This window comes from Budorcas taxicolor, chromosome 3, assembly GCF_023091745.1.
Source record: "Budorcas taxicolor isolate Tak-1 chromosome 3, Takin1.1, whole genome shotgun sequence".
Classification (NCBI taxonomy): Eukaryota; Metazoa; Chordata; class Mammalia; order Artiodactyla; family Bovidae; genus Budorcas; species Budorcas taxicolor.
In genome coordinates this window covers 9,791,470-9,812,502 of record NC_068912.1, presented here as the reverse complement: position 1 = coordinate 9,812,502, position 21,033 = coordinate 9,791,470, and the positions used below count along the sequence as shown (strand labels likewise).

General features: G+C 39.6%; 1 protein-coding gene across 1 annotated transcript in view; it reads right to left on the bottom strand.

The window, feature by feature from the left end:
- The window catches only part of CD84 (CD84 molecule), a 40,260-nt gene extending 20,598 nt beyond the window's left edge, over positions 1-19,662 (bottom strand). Inside the window, exons 1-2 of the mRNA XM_052637909.1 lie at positions 19,581-19,662; positions 2,706-3,047 (exon numbers count right to left, since the gene is read on the bottom strand). Of these exons, the coding sequence (XP_052493869.1) occupies positions 2,706-3,047; positions 19,581-19,662 (424 nt within the window). The remainder of the gene's footprint in view (positions 1-2,705; positions 3,048-19,580) is intronic.
- Between the last annotated feature and the right edge of the window lie 1,371 nt (positions 19,663-21,033).

The following is a 21,033-nucleotide window of genomic DNA, read 5'->3' as shown; positions in this document are numbered from 1 at the left end:
AGGATTGGGGCCTGAGAATTTGCATTTCCAATAAGATGCTGCCACATACAGACCATATCTTGAATAGCACTGCATAACACACCACACACCTGCCAGTGAATTCAATTTTAGTGATAATAACCACACTAATATTTTACCTCTTAAAGCATTTTGCATTAGCTACTGGTGAAATTAAGATTAAAAACCAAAATGAAATATTACTACACACTCATCAGAATGGCCAAAATAAAACATACTGACAACATTAAATGCTAGAGACACCAAATCATTTATACATTTTTGATAGGAATGCAAAATAACTTGGCAATACTTTTAACACTAAAAGTGACTCAAAAGTTTTGGAGAGAGTTATCAAGCCATGAAAAGGTATGAAGAGAACTTAAATGTATTTTATTATGTGGAAGAACCCAACCTGAAATGGTTACATACTATGTGATTCCAGCTAGATATTCTGAAAAAGACAAAACCATGGAGACAATTTCCTTTTTGAAAAAACTCTGATGCAGGGAAAGATTGAAGTAAAAGGGGAAGAGGGTGGCAGAGAATGAGCTGGTTAGATAGCATCACCAACTCAGTGGACATGAATCTAAGCAAACTCTGGGAGACACTGAAGTACAGAGGAGCCTGGCATGCTGCAGTCCATGGGGGTTGCAAAAAGTCAGATACGACTTAGGGACTAAATGACAACAATGGAGACAGTAAAAAGATCAGCGGTTGCCAGGGGTGGTGTGGAGGAGTGAATAAGCAGAACACGGAGTGTTTTCAAGGCAGTGAAACTATTCTGAATGATACTGTGATGGTGGATAAATATCATTATATTTTACCATTACCCATAGAATGTACAACACTAAGAGCAAACCCTAATGTAAACTATGGACTTTGATAATGATGTATCAATATACATTATTAATTGTAATGAATGTGTCACTCTGGTGGGAGATATAGACAATGTCGGAGTCTAGGTATGTTGTCAGTGGCAGGATGCATATGGGAACTCTTGTACTTTTACTCAATTTTTTCATGAACCTTGAACTGCTCTAAAAAATAGAATCTATTTAAAAGGGGAAAACAAAGTTCTGAAGAATGTTGATGATTGCATAACAATGAGAATGTATTTAATGCCACTGAGTGTTATACTTAAAAATGATCAACATGTTAAATGTTATATATATTTAATCACAATAAAAAAATTAAAAAAAGAAAAATGGATTTACCATACAATTTCATTCTTGGGCATTTATCTTAAAGAAACAGAAAGTTATTTAATGTAGAAACTTGTACACAAATATTCATAGCAACTTATTTGTAATTGCCCCCAAACTAGAATGGAGAAGGCAATGGCACCCCACTCCAATACTCTTGCCTGGAAAATCCCATGGACCAAGGAGCCTGGTGGGCTGCAGTCCATGGGGTTGCTAAGAGTCGGACATGACTGAGCGACTTTACTTTCACTTTTCAGTTTCATGCATTGGAGAAGGAAATGGCAACCCACTCCAGGGGTTCTTGCCTGGAGAATCCCAGGGACAGAGAAGCCTGGTGGGCTGCCGTCTATGGGGTCGCACAGAGTTGGACACGACTGAAGCGACTTAATAGAAGCAGCAGCAGCCGCCAAACTAGAATAGCTTCTTAGGTGATGCCAATGCAGGAGACATAAGAGATGCAGATTTGATCCCTGGTTTGGGAAGCTTCCTGGAGAAGAAAATAGCAACCCACTCCTGTATTCTTGCCTGGAAAATCCCACAGACAGAGAAGCCTGGTGGGCTACAGTCCATGGGGTTGCAAACAGTTACACATGACTGAAGTGATTTAGCACCAAACTAGAAACAACTAAAATATCCTTCAGTAGGTGAATGGTTAAACAAAGTAGCACATCTATACCATGAAATACTATCCAGCAATAAAAATATATAACCTATTGATAGTTGCAATAATTAGGATGACTCAAAGAAATTATCATGAATGAAAAAGCCAGTCTCAAAAGCATGCATACTGCGTGATTCTATCCATGTAACATTTGTGAAGTAGCATAATTCTAGATATGAAGAGTGGATTAATGTCTTCCAGGAGTTTGGGAGGAGAAATAGGGTAGTAATGACTGACTGCAAAGGATGAAGGAATTTTGTGACATTGGTCCACTTTAGTTTATTGATTATGGTAATGGTTACATGAAGCTATTAATGTGAATAAGTTGTATAGAACTTCACACATACACATAAATGAGTGCCTATATAACTGCTAAAATCTAAATAAGCTCTATAGGTTGGACCAATGCCAGTTTCCTGGCTTTGATATTGTACTCTAGTTATGTAAGCTGTTACCATCGGGAAGAGATGGGTGAAATGCACACAGGCACTCCCTATACATTTCTTTACGCCTTTCTATGCCTCTATAATTATTTCAAAATAAAAAGGGTTTTTTAAAAGTACTTTGCATACTCTATCTTACTTGATCCTCACAGTAACTATGGGAAGTAAATAGTATGATTATTCGCATTTTATAGAAAAGAAAAACAAGGTCCACAGGAAGAGTACATTGCTAAATGCAAGCAAAGCCATACCCTCTCCATAAGCATTAATATATTTATGTAAGTACTTATAAGTATGAAAAGATTTAGGGAACCCAACTGTCAGAAATAAAGGTGTTTTTTCATAGCAAATTGCAAAGTAAAAGTGAAAAAACAAGCCTTCTCTCTTTCTACAACTTACGATAAACTTGAAGGTTGTAGGACCTGGTGGTGGTCGTTTTAGAGGTCTCTACATTTATATCAGCTTTGTAGATCCCTGAGTCTTCAATCTTCAGATTTCTGAGCTCCAGGTTATAGTTCTGACCTGAGACATTTATTCGTTCATGGTAATTTTGGTGGGTTATGGTAACTTTGGGTTCTTCTCCGAAGTTTCCTGGTGTTACAAAAGCAACAGATGTTTTGGAATGCCAAGAAATGAAGGTAACTTTCTGTGATGGTTGGATATTTAAGGGAAAAGTAGCTGACTCCCCCAGAATCCCATTCACTATGAAGATGTCTGTGTCGCTTCCAGCTGCTTCCAGACCTGAGAACATAAATAGAAAACCATAAACATTTGACAAAACCATAACCATTTAACGGTTGCTTCTATTAGAATTCTCTGTCTCTCCAGGATTGAATCTCCCTGAGGAGCAGCTGATAGAGGTTCTTGATGATATCTTTTTTTCTCTTTTTTTGGATTTTACTTTAAACATATTTAACGTGCTATGAGGGCTAAATTTTCTAAAAGATTCTCATTCAAAAATTATGTTTCTCAGTGAATTTTTAAGTAATCCATTTCATTAAAGCATATTTATCTAGACACCTAGCCTCTAACAAGAGTTAGATGGAATTTGAGAGATTAAGGCCATAAATCTCCATATTTAAACCTCTGAGGTCTGAGATAGTAAATATTTTCTTTCCCAAGGTCATACGGCCAAGTGGTAGAAGAGCTGAGGACGAGAGCCTGTGATGGCTGCCATGGTCTTTGCAAAAAAAAAAAAGTTACATTTATGCCTCTATTCCTAGAAGATAGAGGCATAGAGTGCTTTAGAGGTCCTGGAGTAAATATTCCCCAAGTTAGTGATTTTGAGGGTTCTTTTTGCTCACTGTTATAACCCCAGTCTATAGGTGAGCACCTGACACATAGAGGGTGCTTAGCAAATATTTGTGGGATGATTTAGCAAATTAAATTCAGTTATGTGTTGCCTAGGCTCTTTTGGAGCAACTTCTGAAGTAAGCAAAGTTCATTTATTCATTCATACTTTTATGAATGAATGGACATATTTATTCAAGGACAACTTTGTTCTAGATCTTATAGTGAGTATTTATTAATTTGATTATAATACAAATGCTTGTTGAGCCTCTACTCTTTAAAGCATGGTGTAAAGAGACTGGGGTAAAATGGTGAGTAAAAATAGACATGGTTTCTGTTCCCTGGAACTTAAATGAAGAGAACAAGTTTGATAAGGTAACTACAAATAGGATAAATGTTATGGCACTTTGAGAAAGAATAGGAAAGGGACTTTATTCATTCTGGGAATCCAGGAAGAATTTTGGGATTGTAGTATTCAGTATAAAGCTGAAGGATGAAAATCTAACATAGAAAAAAAAAATGAAAAGTTTATTTTGTTCTCTTCTCCTCAATTACCTTATGAAGATAAACTGATTTAATACATAGTTTGTAAAATGAATGGCAATATAATTATCAGGTGTTATTTTCTCCCTTTTCTTCTGTTCTTTCATTACTCTGTTATTCTCACTGAGCTATATGGTGTGAGAGGGTGTTGTGAGCCAGCGTGTATGATATTCAAAACATTTAATTACCGATAGGCACAAGCACTGACCAATCAAGAAGAGCTTCAGCCATAAACACTAGCAGGGCCATTCTGATGAGTACTGACTGCATATAAGCCCCAAAGAGCAGAGCAAAACTTTTCACGTAAATGGGTTCAGCCTGACTCTAAAGTTTATTCAGGGTTTGGCATAAAGAGGATAAGAATAAAGGTCACTGAGAATATAAGTCATTGTGATGTGTCAGAAAAGCAAAGGGATTTCTTAAACTGATGGTGCTGTCTCACTATGACCACCCTTGCACTCTAGCCCAGGACTTTCTGGACAAGCCAGGGACTGCTTACATAAATCTCTTTCCTTTCAGAACATCCAAGATTTTCCCTTAGAAGGAATATCCCAGGCAAGGACTGGTGACTTAGTTGGGATGGGCTTATCTACAAACATTTATTAAGTTCTAGGGCTTCCCAGGTGGCTCAGTGGTAAAGAATCTGCCTGGATTGGGAAGATGTCCTGGAGAAAGAAATGGCAATCCACTCCAGTATTCTTGCCTGGGAAATCTCATGGACAGAGGAGCCTGGTGGGCTACAGTCCACTGGATCGCAAAAGAGTGGGACATGACTAAACAAGCGCCACTCAGGGATGAATAGGACATGGTGGCACCTCTGAGGAACTCAGAGCTCAGAGAATAAGATGCATCTGCATACATGCGAACAGGAATGCAATATGATGAGTACTAAACAGTAAAAGCAATAGGAACCAAACTACTGAGGGAACAGAAAGAGAGACTAAGTTTGTCTTTGGTGGCAGAAGTCAGAGTTTATAAAAATCCATTCCTTGAAGATTAATTCTCCCCAGACAAGCTCTGCCACTGTGTTGATGAGATCTGGTAGAGAGACACTTGGAGTGTCCCAGCCTGAATCTTTGAATGTCCCCAACTAGACATGTGACCTGTGCAGGGTATAGAGTCTTGAGCTCAGAAGGACCTGAACTTGATTTAATGCTGTTGTGTTGTCATGAACTTCTTAATATTACTTATAAAAAGACCCTATATTTTCATATTCTACTGGGTTCTGCAAAGTGTACAGCTGGCCCTGGTGCCAGATCTCACAAGGTTTCTTTCTTTCTTTCTTCTTCTTCTTCTTTTTTTTAATATCAACTCCTTGTGCCTAATTTCCATTTCACTCTTTGGATTCAAGTTCAGTGTGAGAAGACGGAAAAGGTGGGGGTTCCTTAGACTCATAATTCTGGTGGGTTTTCTCGTCAAACCCCAGGAAATGGTGGGCAGTTTACTAAGGCTGAGATCTTAGTAGGAGGGCAGTTGTGCAGTCACAGAATGGTTGGCGGGTGGTGTTGCTTTTTGAAGTATATCTTGTCACCTCTCACAAGTCATTCAGGAAGTGGTGCTTGGGTATCAAAGAGTGAGGCAGTGAGGATGTCAGATAGCTAAGCTAGAGGAAGTCCTTTTACTATTTTGTGCTGTGGCGCTGTTGGTGAGACTCCTGGGCTTTCTGAGGAAAAGTTTAGGGCTTGCACAAGCATAATATGTACCTTTGAACACCCAGTGGAGCTATGAGGCAGCCACAAAACGATAGCATGCAAAGAAAAGATAGAGAGGATGAAGTCATAGGTGCTATGAGTAGCCATAGCTGCTACTTCTACATATGAGCTGGTCAACCTTAATAAAGTCATGAGGCTTTTCTGAGTCTCAGTTTATTCATCTACAGAATGGCAATAGTAACTATAAAATTTGCCTATCTAATTAGTGATCAGAAAAATCATATATGAATGGAAACTCTTTGTTGACTATCAAGGCAAAATAAATGCTAGTTATTTCTGAGATTATTAATGATAACGACTCTCATTCTCATCCTCATCTTAACAATTAGGATATGCCCTTTAGGACTTCCCTAGTCCACCTCTATGATGACCTTGGTAACACCAAGACCATACTGAAGAATGTATGAAGAACCATTATTAAGGGCTAATTCAGGTAAAGCAGGGAGAGACTGTTTTCAGTATCACTGCACTTGGTGGTCTCTATTCTTCTCTTAAAGGCTTTGGTGTTTTAAGAATCTCCATATCAATCTCCATAACCATCTCCAATGCTAATACTTATTTCTCTAGGTGCTGAGGGGATTCAAACAGTATATTAATGTTGGAGGCAATCTTAAGAAAACTTAATTTCAGAGAGAATTTGTGGCACAAAAATGTCTTAAGGACTTACTACGAAAAGCACTATGCAAGTCTATGACCAAGACAAGTTCTCTGTCCTTTTAAAAATTTCATATATGGTTAGGGAAATAAGACACACACACACATACACACTCATAACTCACCTTTGCAATATGAGCTGGTAAATGATAAATTCAGATGAATGGTACAGATAGTGATTGCAATAGGAATTTGAGGAAGGATAGATCATTTTGATCTGCAGTGGTTAGAAAAAGCTTCTTGGAGGAAACAGAATTTGAAGAGGACCTTGAAGAGTGAAAAGAATTTTACTAGATAGAAAGGGAAAGAATTAGTGTCTCAGGTCTTCAGGTTCTGAAGAAAGGTTTAGAAAGAGAAGATGTGTGATGTAGGTTGAATAAGTAGAGATTTGCTTAACAAAGTAGAGAGCAATCAGGTTAGAAATATAAATTTAGGTTTAGATTTAGGACAGACCTGAGTTTGAAATCTGCACCACAGGCAGGGGGGAGCTATTAAAGTTTTTGAGAACAAAGGCTAATAATGCTTTAGGATTAGAGTCATATGGTAATAATGTAGGAAATGGAGGAATAAGAGGAAAGAAGAGCTGGGCTTGAAAGACCATTTCAGAGGCTACTGTTAGCTATCTGGACATGAATCAAGGGGTGGTAATGGGAATGGAAAGGAAGGGATGAATTTGAGAGATAGCACGAAGAAAGGCAAGGAATGAAGAGGCATGTCATAAAATTCAAAAATATATTGGGTGTCTACTTTATGAGAGTGGAAAATTAATAGCTACTGGAATTTGATTAAGTTTATGCTTGAAAGAAGTCAAAAGGAGAAGACAAGTTTAATGTCAGAAACACTGAATGTGAGGTGACGGTGCACCACTAAATAAGAAGTTAGAGGAATGGAAGATAAGAGAAGTTAATGTGTTCAAAGTATTGTTTGGGGGCTGTGGGAGAATCTGCTGGTTGTTTTCCAATATTTGTTTTCTGTTTCATTCTTAGTAATAGAATCCCTAATTTTTAGCAAGGTGTATGGTCACCCAGAATAAACTGCAGTCTCAGTTTGGTCATGTGACTAAGTTCAGGTCCATGGGACGAAAGTGCAAATATCGTATTGACATTTATGTCGTTAAGAAGATGGTGATTGCTTTCTTCATCTCTTCCTTGCTTATTATAGGCTGGAATGCCATGACAGTGGATCTTGGATATTTTGGATCAAGAAGAGGAAGCCAAGTACTGAGAATCATGGAGCAGGAAGATTCAAAAAGTGTGGATCCCTGATGACCTTGTGAACTATTCTACCAACTGAACTGCCAACTCCAGTCATTTTACACTAACAAGAAATAAACTTCTTTCTTCTTTAAGGAATTCTTATTTTTGAGTCTCTGTCACTTGCCATCAAACTGAAATCCAAGTGGTTTAGGAATCTATGGAGACGAGGTGATTGAAGGAGAGGGTCACTCAGGAAGAGTAGGCTGAAGTCCAAGGCTGAACCTTGTGATAAGTGCTTACAGTTACAGAATAGGCACTATCAAAGAAACTGAATAGATCAAGGGATACAGTGGCAAGAGAGGCACCAATAGCGGACAAAATCATGAAACTCAGGGGGAGAAAGAATCTCAAGAAGGCAACTGTCACTGATGTCTAGTGATCCAGAGTCTTCAAGTGAGTTAAAGGCTGAAAATGACTCCTAGATCTGTCCATTAGGAGGGTACTGATGGCCTTTGAGAATGTAGTTCAAGTTAGGATGATTCAAATGGAGGCCAGAGTGTAGAGGATTGAGGATAGAAAAGATGGTAAAGAATTGGAGAAGCTTCATAGTGAAAGAAAGGTTATAAAACAGAACAAATAGCTAGCTAGAGAGCCAAACAAAGCTAATTTATTTGATTTTGTTTTGAAACAGAAGATATTGATGGGGGAAGTGTGGTATGGAAGAAAAGAAGATAGAGATTTCCCTGATCTAGGATAGATGTCCCTATGCATGGAGTTCTTTGTTTCTCTCTCATAGTACTTGCCATACTGGTTGGTAGTCATGAGCCCACCTGTCTGTTTCTGGACACCAAGTCACTTGAATCCAGGAATCTTGTCTTAAAATCCCAAGCACCAAGCACAGTGAAGTATACACAAGCCACTAAGGCTTGTGTGGAACAAAAAATGGAAGGGAAATGGTGTGCAGAGAAAGGTATATGTTTTCAGTCAGAAGAGGCTCATGCCTTCATCTGAAGTGGAAAGAAAAAAGGAAAGGATGAGTGAAAGGATATTGATATTTTGAGGTCTTGTTGGGAGTAAGGATAGAAGAAAGTTTGCTTGGCAAGATGGAAAAAGCACATAGTTTGAGTCCAATGGGCCTGTGTTCAATTCCTGACAGTTACTGAGGCCCTTATCTTACTTAGCTACAAGATAGGATATAGTAATGCCTACCTCATGAAATTGTTGGGAGGGCACATAGATGTTGCTTAATATGTTGTGGACTTTTTGGAACAGAGAAGATAAAATGGTAGCTAGTCACCTTGGACTGTAAGGAGATCCAACCAGTCCATTCTAAAGGAGATCGGTCCTGGGTGTTCTTTGGAAGGAGTGATGCTAAAGCTGAAACTCCAGTACTTTGGCCACCTCATGTAAAGAGTTGACTCACTGGAAGACTCTGATGCTGGGAGGGATTGAGGGCAGGAGGAGAAGGGGACGACAGAGTATAAGATGTCTGGATGGCATCACCGACTCGATGGATGTGAGTTTGGGTGAACTCTGGGATTTGGTGACGGACAGGGAGGCCTGGCGTGCTGGAATTCATGGGGTTGCAAAGAGTTGGACACGACTGAGCTACAAAACTGAACTGAACTGAGCTGAGTCATGCTTGATGGCCTTCATATCTTCAGTAATGTGGGAAGCAAGAGGAGGCAGGAGAGGGACTACTTAAGATGTGTAAAGTTAGGGGTACAGGTTTTGAATCTAGGGATATTTGAACCTAGATATGTTATTTGGGGGAAACAATTGAAATTCTCTGACTCTTAGGTTCCTTACCTTTAAAATATAGGTAATTATTAAATACAATTATGAAGAAAGAACACTAAGCACAAATTCCTGGCACATAAAAATGATAGTTGCTATTATTATTTTGATGAATGTAAAATTTTTGAGGAAATGCTGCTCTAGGGAATACCCCCAGGGAGTTAACAGGTTGACTGAGGGGATGAAGGGACTGGTGAGCAGGCTTGGGGCCCAACGAAAAAGAGATGACCCATATTTATAATATCTCCTAATGAGTGTGAAGAAAGCAAAGAACTGAAGAGCCTCTTGATGAAAGTGAAAGAGGAGAGTGAAACATTTGGCTTAAAACTCAACATTCAGAAAACTAAGATCATTGCATCTGGTCCCATCACTTCATGCCAAAAAGATAGGAAACAATGGCAACAGTGAGATACTTTATTTTCTTGGGCTCCAGAATCACTGCTGATGGTGACTGCAGCCATAAAATTAAAAGATGCTTGCTCCTTGGAAGAAAAGCTATGACGAACCTAGACAGCATATTAAAAAACAGAGACATTACTTTGCCAACTAAGGTCCACATAAGTCAAAGCCATGTACGTGATGTGAGAGCTGGACTATAAAGAAAGCTGAGCACCAAACAATTGATGCTTTTAAACTGTGGTGCTGGAGAAGACTCTTGAGAGTCCCTTGGACTGCAAGGGAATCCAACCCATCAGTCCTAAGGGAAATCAGTCCTGATTATTCATTGGAAGGACTGATGCTGAAGCTGAAACTCCAATACTTTGGCCACCTGATGCAAACTGACTCATTGGAAGAGACCCTGATGCTGGGAAAGATTGAAGGCAAGAGGAGAAGTGGACAACAGAAGATAAGATGGTTGGATGGCATCACTGACTTGATGGACATGAGTCTGAACAAGCTTCAGGAGTTGGTGATGGACAGGGAAGCCTGGTGTGCTGCAGTCCATCGGGGTGCAAAGAGTCAGACATGACTGAATGACTGAACTGAATGAGTGTGATTTCCTGATTCCCATAGCCAGACCACAGCAGGATAGGGTGGGAGAAAGGCAATACTTCTAGAAGAGAAGCAAAGGCAAGAAAAGGCTTGAACTCCATGATGTGGGCTTGTATGGAAAAATGGGTTCCCCGTGACCCCTAGGTAGCTATGGTGAAGAGGTAACTGGAGGGTCAGGATGACACCAGCTTGAATAGAGAACACCATGGGCAGTCTATTCACTGGAGCTGGATTTCTCCTCCTGGAAGGGAAGCTGGACATCTTTCTCAGCCTTATATATCTTTTGTGTTTTAGATGATAACTCCTGTTTCCCTGGATGAACTCATGTGAATGGGTGAACTTTACAAATGTACATTTCATGATAAAGTAGCTGCCCAAAACCACTGATTGAAAGAAGGAAATAGAGAATATGAGAATAATAAATGTGTTTGGGAAAAATGAAGACTCAGAAACTTTATCTGGGTTAGCAATATTGATGGGGTAGGAGGAGGTTAACTGACCAGAGGGAAATTCTTCAGACCTGAGTAAGGGAAATTTACTGAGAAGTAAATTTACTGAGAAGTTGGGTAAAACCCAAATAGATTACAAAATAACAATTGATGGCAACAGAGAGGGCATTTAGACCTAAACTTCATAGTTCTCCTTCAGTTCAGTTCAGTTCAGTTCAGTCACTCAGTCATGTCTGACTTTTGCGACCCCATGAATTGCAGCATGCCAGGCCTCCCTGTCCATCACCAACTCCCGGAGTTCACCCAAACTCATGTCCATCGAGTCAGTGATGCCATCCAGCCATCTCATCCTCTGTCATCCCCTTCTTCTCCTGCCCCTAATCCCTCCCAGCATCAGGGTCCTTTCCAATGAGTCAACTCTTCTCATGAGGTGGCCAGGTATTGGAGTTTCAGCTTCAGCATCAGTCCTTCCAATGAACATCCAGGACTGATCTCCTTCAGAATGGACTGGTTGAATCTCCTTGCAGTCCAAGGGACCCTCAACAGTCTTCTCCACCACCACAGTTCAAAAGCATCAATTCTTCGGTGCTCAGCTTTCTTCACAGTCCAACTCTCACATCCATACATGACCGTTGGGAAAACCATAGCCTTGACTAGATGGACATTTGTTGGCAAAGTAATATCTCTGCTTTTCAATATGCTATCTATATTGGTCATAACTTTCCTTCCAAGGATTAAGAGACTCTATTAAAAAACAAAGACAGTGTGCCTTTGGGGTTTCAAGGGACGCCCTAGTCTCCTAGATCCTATCTCCTCCCATCTGATCTCATATCCTTCTCTCCCCTGCCCACTCCAACCACACTGACTTTCTTATTCTTCAAACTGGCTAAGAACACCTTAGAACATTTTCTATTAAATATTTGCTGTCCTCCCCCCCCCTTTTTTTTTACAACACTCTTTCCAGCACTCCTTCACTGTGAAACTCTGTTCCAATGTCATATCTTCAGAGAAAGCTTCACCATGTTCAAGTAGCCGTCTATTTCCCATCACTCTCTATTGCCTTGCCTTATTTATTTTTTTCATAGCAGTTATGACTACTAAAGCATTGCCTGTGCATATGTACTTATTGTCTTCCCCACCTTTCACCCCCATGAGAATATAATTGCCATGTAGTCTTTTTCTGTTTTGGTCACTAGTATTTCCTTTACAATTAGTGGGTGGTTATTAAATATTTGTTAAAAGAATAAATACTTTTTTGGCAACTGACCCACTTTCCCTTTTTCTAGCAATAAAAAGCAAGATAGAAAACTTAGAGTAAGAGAAGCAGTGAGGGCAAGAAATAACTCTACATGTCTCTGGCCCTTGGTAAGGAAGGTTCAGAATATAAACTGATTAATAAGAAAGAGCAGTTGGCTAACAGTAAATTCTTTCCACTCCAGTATTCTCATATTGTTAACAAAGATTTGCATATGTCCACAGGCTAGGGATTCATAGCATGGTGAGTAAAAAATCAAGAAACAAGTTTGAGCCAAGGTTCTATTGCCAATTAGCTAAATGACCATGACTAAGCCAATTACCTGCTAAACCACAGGATTCTATTGGTAAATGAAATAAAATTTCTGTACTACTTTTGAGGAAGTATGAAAATTAGATGACATGACACTGCTCTCAGGTATATAAAGCAATAGAGAAGAAACTAGAGACCCCAAAAGGGAGAGTTGCCATGAGGGGCACCCTCTTTCTGCCCCTCTGTCAGGCACCATGACTTAGTGATGAAAATCCAGACTGCCTGAGCTTGAATCCTGCTCCTGCCAGGTTCTACCATGAGACCTTCGGAAAGTTAACCTCTCTGTGCCTCGGTTTTATCAGCTTCTAAATAGACTAACAGGAGCATTTCATCAAAGTGTTATATTAAATGAGTTAATATTTGTAAACCTATTAGAAAAGTACTTGGCATATACTAGGCACCATAAGTGCTTGTTATGTAAAATAAGAAAACATTTTTACAGAGATTAAAATAATACCCCCAGACAACTCTTATGGAAAAAAAAGGAGAACTGGAGTATTACAGAGATGTTACAAAAAGCCAGCATGAAGGTTTTCATGGGCATGGAAATAAGGAAGGGCGTATTGTTGCTTAATAGCTACCCAAACCCCCTTGCTTCTTTAGGACCCTTCAAATCAGCATTTCTTTATATTTCTTCAGCCATAGATAACTTTCCCCTTGTCTCCCCCCATCCACTGCCTCCCTGAGTACTGCAGGTCTGGAAGAGCTACCAGAGGCAGCAGCACCCAGAAGAGAGATGGTTGTAACTGGTTACTCTGAGTGAAGGGAAAGAAGGACAAAGAGGAAGCAAAGGGTTAGCGGAGAGAAGCTTTGTGTCATTCTCCATGAGAATGGAAATTCCTTGCTTATGAGGGTTTTAAAACAAGGAACCTACCACCTCCATACAGTTCAGTTCAGTTCAGTTGCTCAGTCATGTCCGACTCTTTGAGATCCCATGAACCGCAGCACGCCAGGCCTCCCTGTCCATCACCAACTCCCGGAGTTCACCCAAACCCATGTCCATCGAGTCAGTGATGCTATCTAACCACCTCATCCTCTGTCGTCCGCTTCTTCTCCTGCCCTCAATCCTTCCCAGCATCAGGGTCTTTTCCAATGAGTCAGCTCTTTGCATCAGGTAGCCAAATTATTGGAGTTTCAACTTCAACATCAGTTCTTCCAATAGTATACTATTTTCTGCTGGCTTTTTTTCCCCTTTACTTTATATAATCTTTATTGAGATTTAGGGTGAGATGAATCCTCTTCTGCCAAATAAATACACACACACACACACACACACACACACACACACACACACACACAGATTCTTAAAGATGAGATCCTGTCACTCATCATTTTATCATTACTCAGCACTCTATGGACATGAATCTGAGCAAACTCTGGGAGACAGTGAAGGACAGGGAAGCCTGGTGTGCTGCAGTCCTTGGGATCAGAGTCAGACACAACTTAGTGACTGGACAATAACCACAGCACTCTAAGCATATAATAAAAAATTGAGTATAGTGAAGGAAACGGTGTAGTGGGTATGTACCTCCACTAACATCAGTCACCCGATTGACTGCTCAGACCTCTTTCTTTTCTAGCTTCCACATAGCTGAGTCTAGTTACCCCCAAATTTACAGATTTATCCTTCTCTTAAGTTCAAGAGAACAAAAGTCTGGTTTGGGAATTATTCGAGGAGACCAAGTGACCTAGCATTGACTTTTGGGCTCCTGTTGTGGAAGCATTCTGGCTGCTTTGGGGCCACACACTGATCTCCAGGGCTGCTTTGGCATATTGGATTGATGAGGGGGGTCACTACCCCCTCTATTGGAGTCTCACGTTGTTATAAGGATGCAGCCTCAAGCATCTTGGAGACTGGATTTTAAAGCTAATGTCTTGATACCTACTCTTCCCCATACATAATATATTCTTCCATTTCTGTAATTTGGCTTTTGTTTTTAAGTCCTTTTGGAAGGTCTATGGCAGTTGTCTGCTCAAACCTGTTTCTAGAACAGAGGCTTTGTCTTTATTTTGAAAGTGAATGTCACCCAGTTGTGTCTGACTTTTTGCAACCCCATGAACTATACAGTCCATGGCATTCTCCAGGCCAGAATACTGGAGTGGGTAGCCTTTCCCTTCTCCAGGAGATCTTCTCAACCCAGGGATCAAACCCAGGTCTCCCACATTGCATATGGATTCTTTACCAGCTGAGCCACTAGGGAAGCCCAAGAATACTGGAGTGGGTAACCTATCCCTTCTCCAGTGGATCTTCCTGACCCAGGAATCGAACTGGGGTCTCCTGCATTGCAGGTGGATTCTTTACCAACTGAGCTATGAGGGAAGCTGAAGGCCCCTCTCCAATAGGACTTTGGACTAATGGCAAATTGACACTTGCCAGACTCTTCTCCAGGCGTGAAATCTTGTCTCCAACTCCTAGGATGATGGTTGGGGCCTACTTATCCATAAACAGATATCTAGAGGAACCCACTCACCTTTCCTGGATTTATTTACTTTTTCATTCTTTTTTTCTCCCCTAGTTTTTGTGTCAGCTGCTGGATTGCCTCATGACTGTGCTCTACATTCAGCAGAACATTGAGATCTTATTGATACTGGATCTTTGTTTGTTTTAAAAAAGCAAATTCAAATCATTCTATAACCATGCTCATGTGAATGGTACTTGAACCATGTCTTGATATGGTCATTTCTTTGGATATTCTACCTTGCTGGCCTGCCCAAAATTCTGTTGTTGGCAAAGGCCTGCCCACCAGACTCTAGCCTCCTCTGTGGGTGGGTACAGAGATGGGCTCAGTCTCTGCTGAATAATCACCATTCATGATAAATCCCAAAGTGTGATAACCATCAGCCTCAGAGATAATATACTATCCTATTTCAGCATCAAAGTGGTGAAGGCAGCCACTGACTCAGTGGATAAGTCTATAGACAGGGGTTCAAATCCTACTTCCTCCACTTTTTGGCTAAATGACCTCTATTTCCTTCTGTAATATTAACAGTACCCATCTCAAAGGGTGTTATGAGGATTAGAGAAAATAACATATGCAGACTACTTAAAGTAATGACAGATATGTAGTGACTGCTCCATAAGGGGTTAATTATTACTATTATTGATGAGAGAGGAGAAGGCAGCAAGGGGAGAGGTTGAAGAAAGAAGCAAGAAAGGTACAGAGAAAAGGAAAAATTAAAGGAGTGTGAGGGAGAATATGTAGAAGGAAGTGAGTATGGAGCAAAAGCGGTGGGCTCTTGTTTTTTATAACAAACAGTTGGCAGGTAGCAGAATACTTGGAAGGACAGTCAGAGTCACAGTATTCACAGGTCATGATGAGGAAGCTGAGATCACAAACATAAGACTGTGAGTCTTGGCTCTTCAAGAAAACTTTTCCAACATGGAATGGTCATGAGCTTGCACACTCAGACTCCTCTTATTTCAGCGCTTTCCAGGGAAAAAGGGGATTTCTAATTCCCTTTTCCCATTGCATCTCAGCTGCTTAAATTGTTCAGAATTCATTCCAGGGAAGTAAGTACAGTCAGTGTTGACATCTAAGCTCAATGCTAAATATCAGGGACCATCTTTGTTAGGAATAGCAGCAAGAGGGATATGGGGTACATTTTTGCACTCAGGAAATGTTGGTAGAATAATTTTAAGAGGCAAACATATCCATTCAACAAAGCCAAATGGTACATGAAAGTACTTCTGGTTTTACTGATGTAAAAACAGACTCCCACCTCTCATTAATGGGCCCTTGACAAAGGGCATATTTCATCCCTGGTTTTCTCTTCAGGAACTTCAAAAGCCCACACCTAAGTTCAAATTCGTACCATCTTTTCACCGGCTCATGTTCCTTGGATCATCCTAAACAGAGGAATCTTGGCCAGGATCTCTGTATAAGAAAGCCCTGGCCCTTTCCTAATACCATATGAAAAGCAGGTGTGAAAAACAACAGCATTAGCTAGTATTTGGTAAGCACCTACTATATTCAGATACTGTGCTAACTGTCATACCTGGGTTATCATTTTGATTCTCAAAACAATCTTATTGTACTAAGAGCTCTCCCATTTTGAAGTCTATATAACAATGTTGGGTTGGCTGAACCCAACACAGCCCAGGATGGATTGCCCCCAAATATGCCACAATGACATATGATTTTTTTCTTTTTCTCTTTTTTTTGGCTGCATCAATTGTGGGAATCTCAGTTCCTGGACCAGGGATTGAACCTAGGCCATGGCAATGAAAGCCCAGAATCATAACCACTTGGCCACCAGGAGACTCTCCATATTGATTATTTTGAATAAAAGTTGATTGAGAAGAAGCCAGTGCAAGAAGAAAACTCTGATTCTTCTCTGTCCCCCTGAAAGCAGAAAATAAACCTCACAGCATCTGGAGGCATAAGGATATCCTTATCAACAAAGACAGCGAATTTGGGGGCAGGAAGCTTATACAAACAAACCGTGTTATTTTAATCTACCGCTTCAAGCCCCAAGTCTGTTTACATTCTTCACTAACTTTTGGTGCTCACACCAAAAGCCTGAGTTTCTTTGTCCTGTTGATTCTTCACAAATTTGTTTCTTTGTCTAAAAAGTAAAAGCTGTTTGTTTTGGCCACTTCTTAGTTTCCATTTCTATGAGACCTCTGCATGCACAAATTAAAATTTGTTTCTCAGTCTCATAAACTTAGAGAATGAACTTATGGTTGCCAGGAGGGAAGGATGGAGGGACAGGATAGTTAGGGAGTTTGGGATGGACATGTACACACTGCTGTATTTAAAATGGATAACCAAAGAAGACCTACTGTATAGCCCAGGGATGTTACGTGGCAGCCTGGATGGGAAGGGAATTTGGAGGAGAATGGATACATGTATACATATGGCTGGGTCCCTTTGCTGTTCACCTGAAACTATCACAACATTGTTAATTGGCTCTGTGTGTGTGTGTGTGTGTGTGTGTGTGTGTGTGTGCTTGAGTGCATGCGTGCACACATGCTCAGTCATGTCTGACTCTTTGCGATCCCATGGACTGCAACTTGCCAGGCTCCTCTGTCCACAGAATTTTCCAGGCAAGAAAGGGTTGTCATTGCCTATTCCAGGGGATCTTCCCATTCAGGGATCGAAACCATGTCTCTGGCGATGCCTGCATTGTCAGGCCGACTCTTTTACCACTGAGCCTCCAGGTAAGCCCCTAATCAGCTATACTCCAATATAAAATAAAAAGTTGAAAAAATTGAAAAAAAAATTGTTTCTTTTCTCCTGCAATCTATCCCATGTCAGTTTTTTAAAAAAAATTATTTATTTTTAATTGAAGGATAATTGCTTTACAGAATTTTGTTGTTGTCAGTTTTATTAGTAGTCCAGCCACAGAACTCAAGAGGCGGAAGAGGGAAATATTCCCCTTTCTGACAACAGGTGGATTTTATATAACTTCCCCAAAGTTCTAAAGCTAATGGATGAATGATTCATTGCTAGCTGATTCAATAACTTTGATTTCCATTTCAGTAGATGAGGCAAGTGTATCTTAGAGCTGCCTTTCATGTAGTGTACAGTAGCCCTTTGAAGAGCATCAGGGACTTGAAAACTGAATGAGTGAAAGGTCAGAAAAGTGTGGAACAGAAAGAACTACAGCCTTGGGATTAACAGAACAGATGTCCATTTTCAGCTCTACCAATTTCAGGCTGTGAAATTTTAGGTGAATTGTTTAATTCAAGTCTTAGATTCTACTTTTTTTTTTTTCATAATGAAATTAAGAACATCTATCTTGCTTATTTCAATGATCTTAGTATGTATCACATAAGAGTGTGTACATAAACATTGTGAATGTTTTGCTAGTTCAGTTCAGTTCAGTTCGCTTCAGTCACTCAGTCGTGTCTGACTCTTCGCAACCCCATGAATTGTAGCACGCCAGGCTTCCCTGTCCATCACCAACTCCCGGAGTTCACTCAAACTCACTTCCACTGAGTTTTGCTAGTTAAGTGGTATCAAATGCCTCCATGTCTAGCCCTTGTTTAAAAGACTGGGGATATCCCTAGATTTCCACTTAGGTTCTATCCAATATTTTACCCCATCTACTTGCATTTTCTACTTGTCTGTCAGGGTGACTACCACAGGCTCAAAAATTTGACCTGCCCAGTGGATACAATCTCAAGGAAGCTCACATTGAAGGAGTCACAGCTTTAAGTGGTCAAGGGAATCAGAGATACCCCAGTGCACCAATTCTACCTTTTCCAGAAACCCTAAGCCACTAGAGTCTCTGTGTTCTAACTCATGCCAGGAATTTGCTAGTGCATTTCCAAAGCTGACAAGAGACACTGTAAGTATTTTTAGAAACGATAGTTTTTACATAAACAAGGCAATTGTTCGGAATCAGTGAGATAATATATGCAATGACAGAACACTCCCAAAGCTATGTTAATGTTACATAGTTTACTTTGTACTAACAACAAGCAATATTCATTTGACCATTATACTTTACTGTTAAGCCTTAAGTAACAAAAACAGGATTTTTAGTTCAACTTCTTCATTTCTTTTTTGAGAACTAATTTATTTATAAGACAGGGATAATACTCTCTTCTCCATTAATTTTAGAGTTTTTGGAGGACATAAGCAGAGTAATAGCTCTGAATGTGCTTTGAAAATAAAGGGAACTTAAAGAGGTGAAGTTTTTACAGTGATAATTATAGTCATGTGTCACTCTAATCTGCAGGAGCAATGAAATAATTAAGTCATATCTCTGTTAAATTTTATATAACACATTCTAACGCCCCAAAAAATTGCTTCTAAGTTTTTCAAAGTTTTGGACTATCTATTCCTTTGTTGGTTTTCTGGGCAGGTCTACCATAAGCTGACGGTTCTGAGCAGGAGAGTTTTTCTCAGATGTTTAGAGGCTGAGTACAGATAAAATTCAGATATATAAACTCTAAAGCTGAAAAACAGATAGGTTTGGATCTTAAGTCTCTTCCCAGTCAGGAGGAACCCTTTTGAGACCCAGGGTGTTTCTATTAAAGCAGGCCAAATCTCAATAGCTTCCTTAAGAACAATTTCCAAAACTTAATAGAAAATTAGGAGGTATCAGCAAGGGTCAGAACTCACAGGTTTGTAGGCAAAAGAGCAAGATCCATAGGTGGTGATGAGCCATCTTTTTCACTATAAACTTCTGCACACAGCATGGCATTCTTTCAGTGGAGAATCAGTTTCACTTCTGTTTGCCTTTTTATAGCCATATTGAAGAAAAGGAAGTTGGTTTACTGACAAAGGACATACTATTTTTTTTGTTGTTGTATAAAGTGCCTAGCAACAAATATTTATTGAATGCCTACTCTGTACCAGACACTATACTGGCACAGGCAATATAAAGAGCAACAAAGCAATTTGATTTCTCTCATTTCATGGAGCTCATATTCTTGTTACAGAAATCAACATTAGCAGGCAGTGTAGTGTGATGTGTATTTCAAAAGAGAAAATAAGGGGAACTAGGAGGGCAGTGGGGACATCTAATCTAGGCTAGGACAGTGTTGGGGAGGCTTCCTGAAGGAACTGATGACCAAGCTGAGCCAGATCTGAAGAGTAAGTTAGCATTATTAGGAGAAAGGTGATAGAGATCAGGCAATGGGAAGAATGTGTTAACACTATAAGAGCTTAATAAGTGATAGCAACTAATATTGCATAATTATTAATATTAGCATATGGAATAATAATCATGTATAATTCTATTATACAATTGTATATAACTATAATTATTTGTACTATATGATAATTATAATCATATACATAATAATATAATGTATATTATCAGATATACAGGTATTATCTGATAATAATATATAGTTATATATATATGTTTAATAGATAAGTTTAATTATATATACAACTATAGATAATATATAGAATTATCAGATATCAGATATTATCTGATAATGTATATTATCAGATAATATCTGATAATGTATATTATCAGATATAATATGGTTATAATTTTAAAATTGTTATAAACTGTAGTATATTGTATTACTATATACATATATATAGCGTATATAATATATAATATGATTTGTATAATTATGATTGAACTAGACATGACTCAGGACCATTCTCTTATGAAGCCTGTCCAGTCCCTGTTAGAAGTATAACAAGGGCCTTATCTGGGTAGGGGGTGATGGAGAGTGGTAATGGGAGTAAAATTTAGGACCAGATATGAAGCAATTTGAACTTGGACCCAGCTATTTTGGGGAGAGCTGGGTGGTGGTGGTGGTCCAGTTGCTCAGTTGCGTCCAACTCTTTGTGGCCCCATGGATGGAGCCCATAAGGCTCTTCTGCCCATGGAGTTTTCCAGGCAAGAATATTGGAGTGGGTTGTCATTTCCTACTCCAGGGGATCTTTCCGACTCAGAAATTGAACCCAAGTCTCTTTTGTGTTTCCTGCATTGGTAGATATATTCTTTACCATTAGCACCACCTGGGAAGCACAGTGAAGTGCTGAGAAAACTGAGAAAATAGGCCCTGAGACCTGGAGAAGTAAGATTGTATGTAGCCTTTCCCACTAAAAG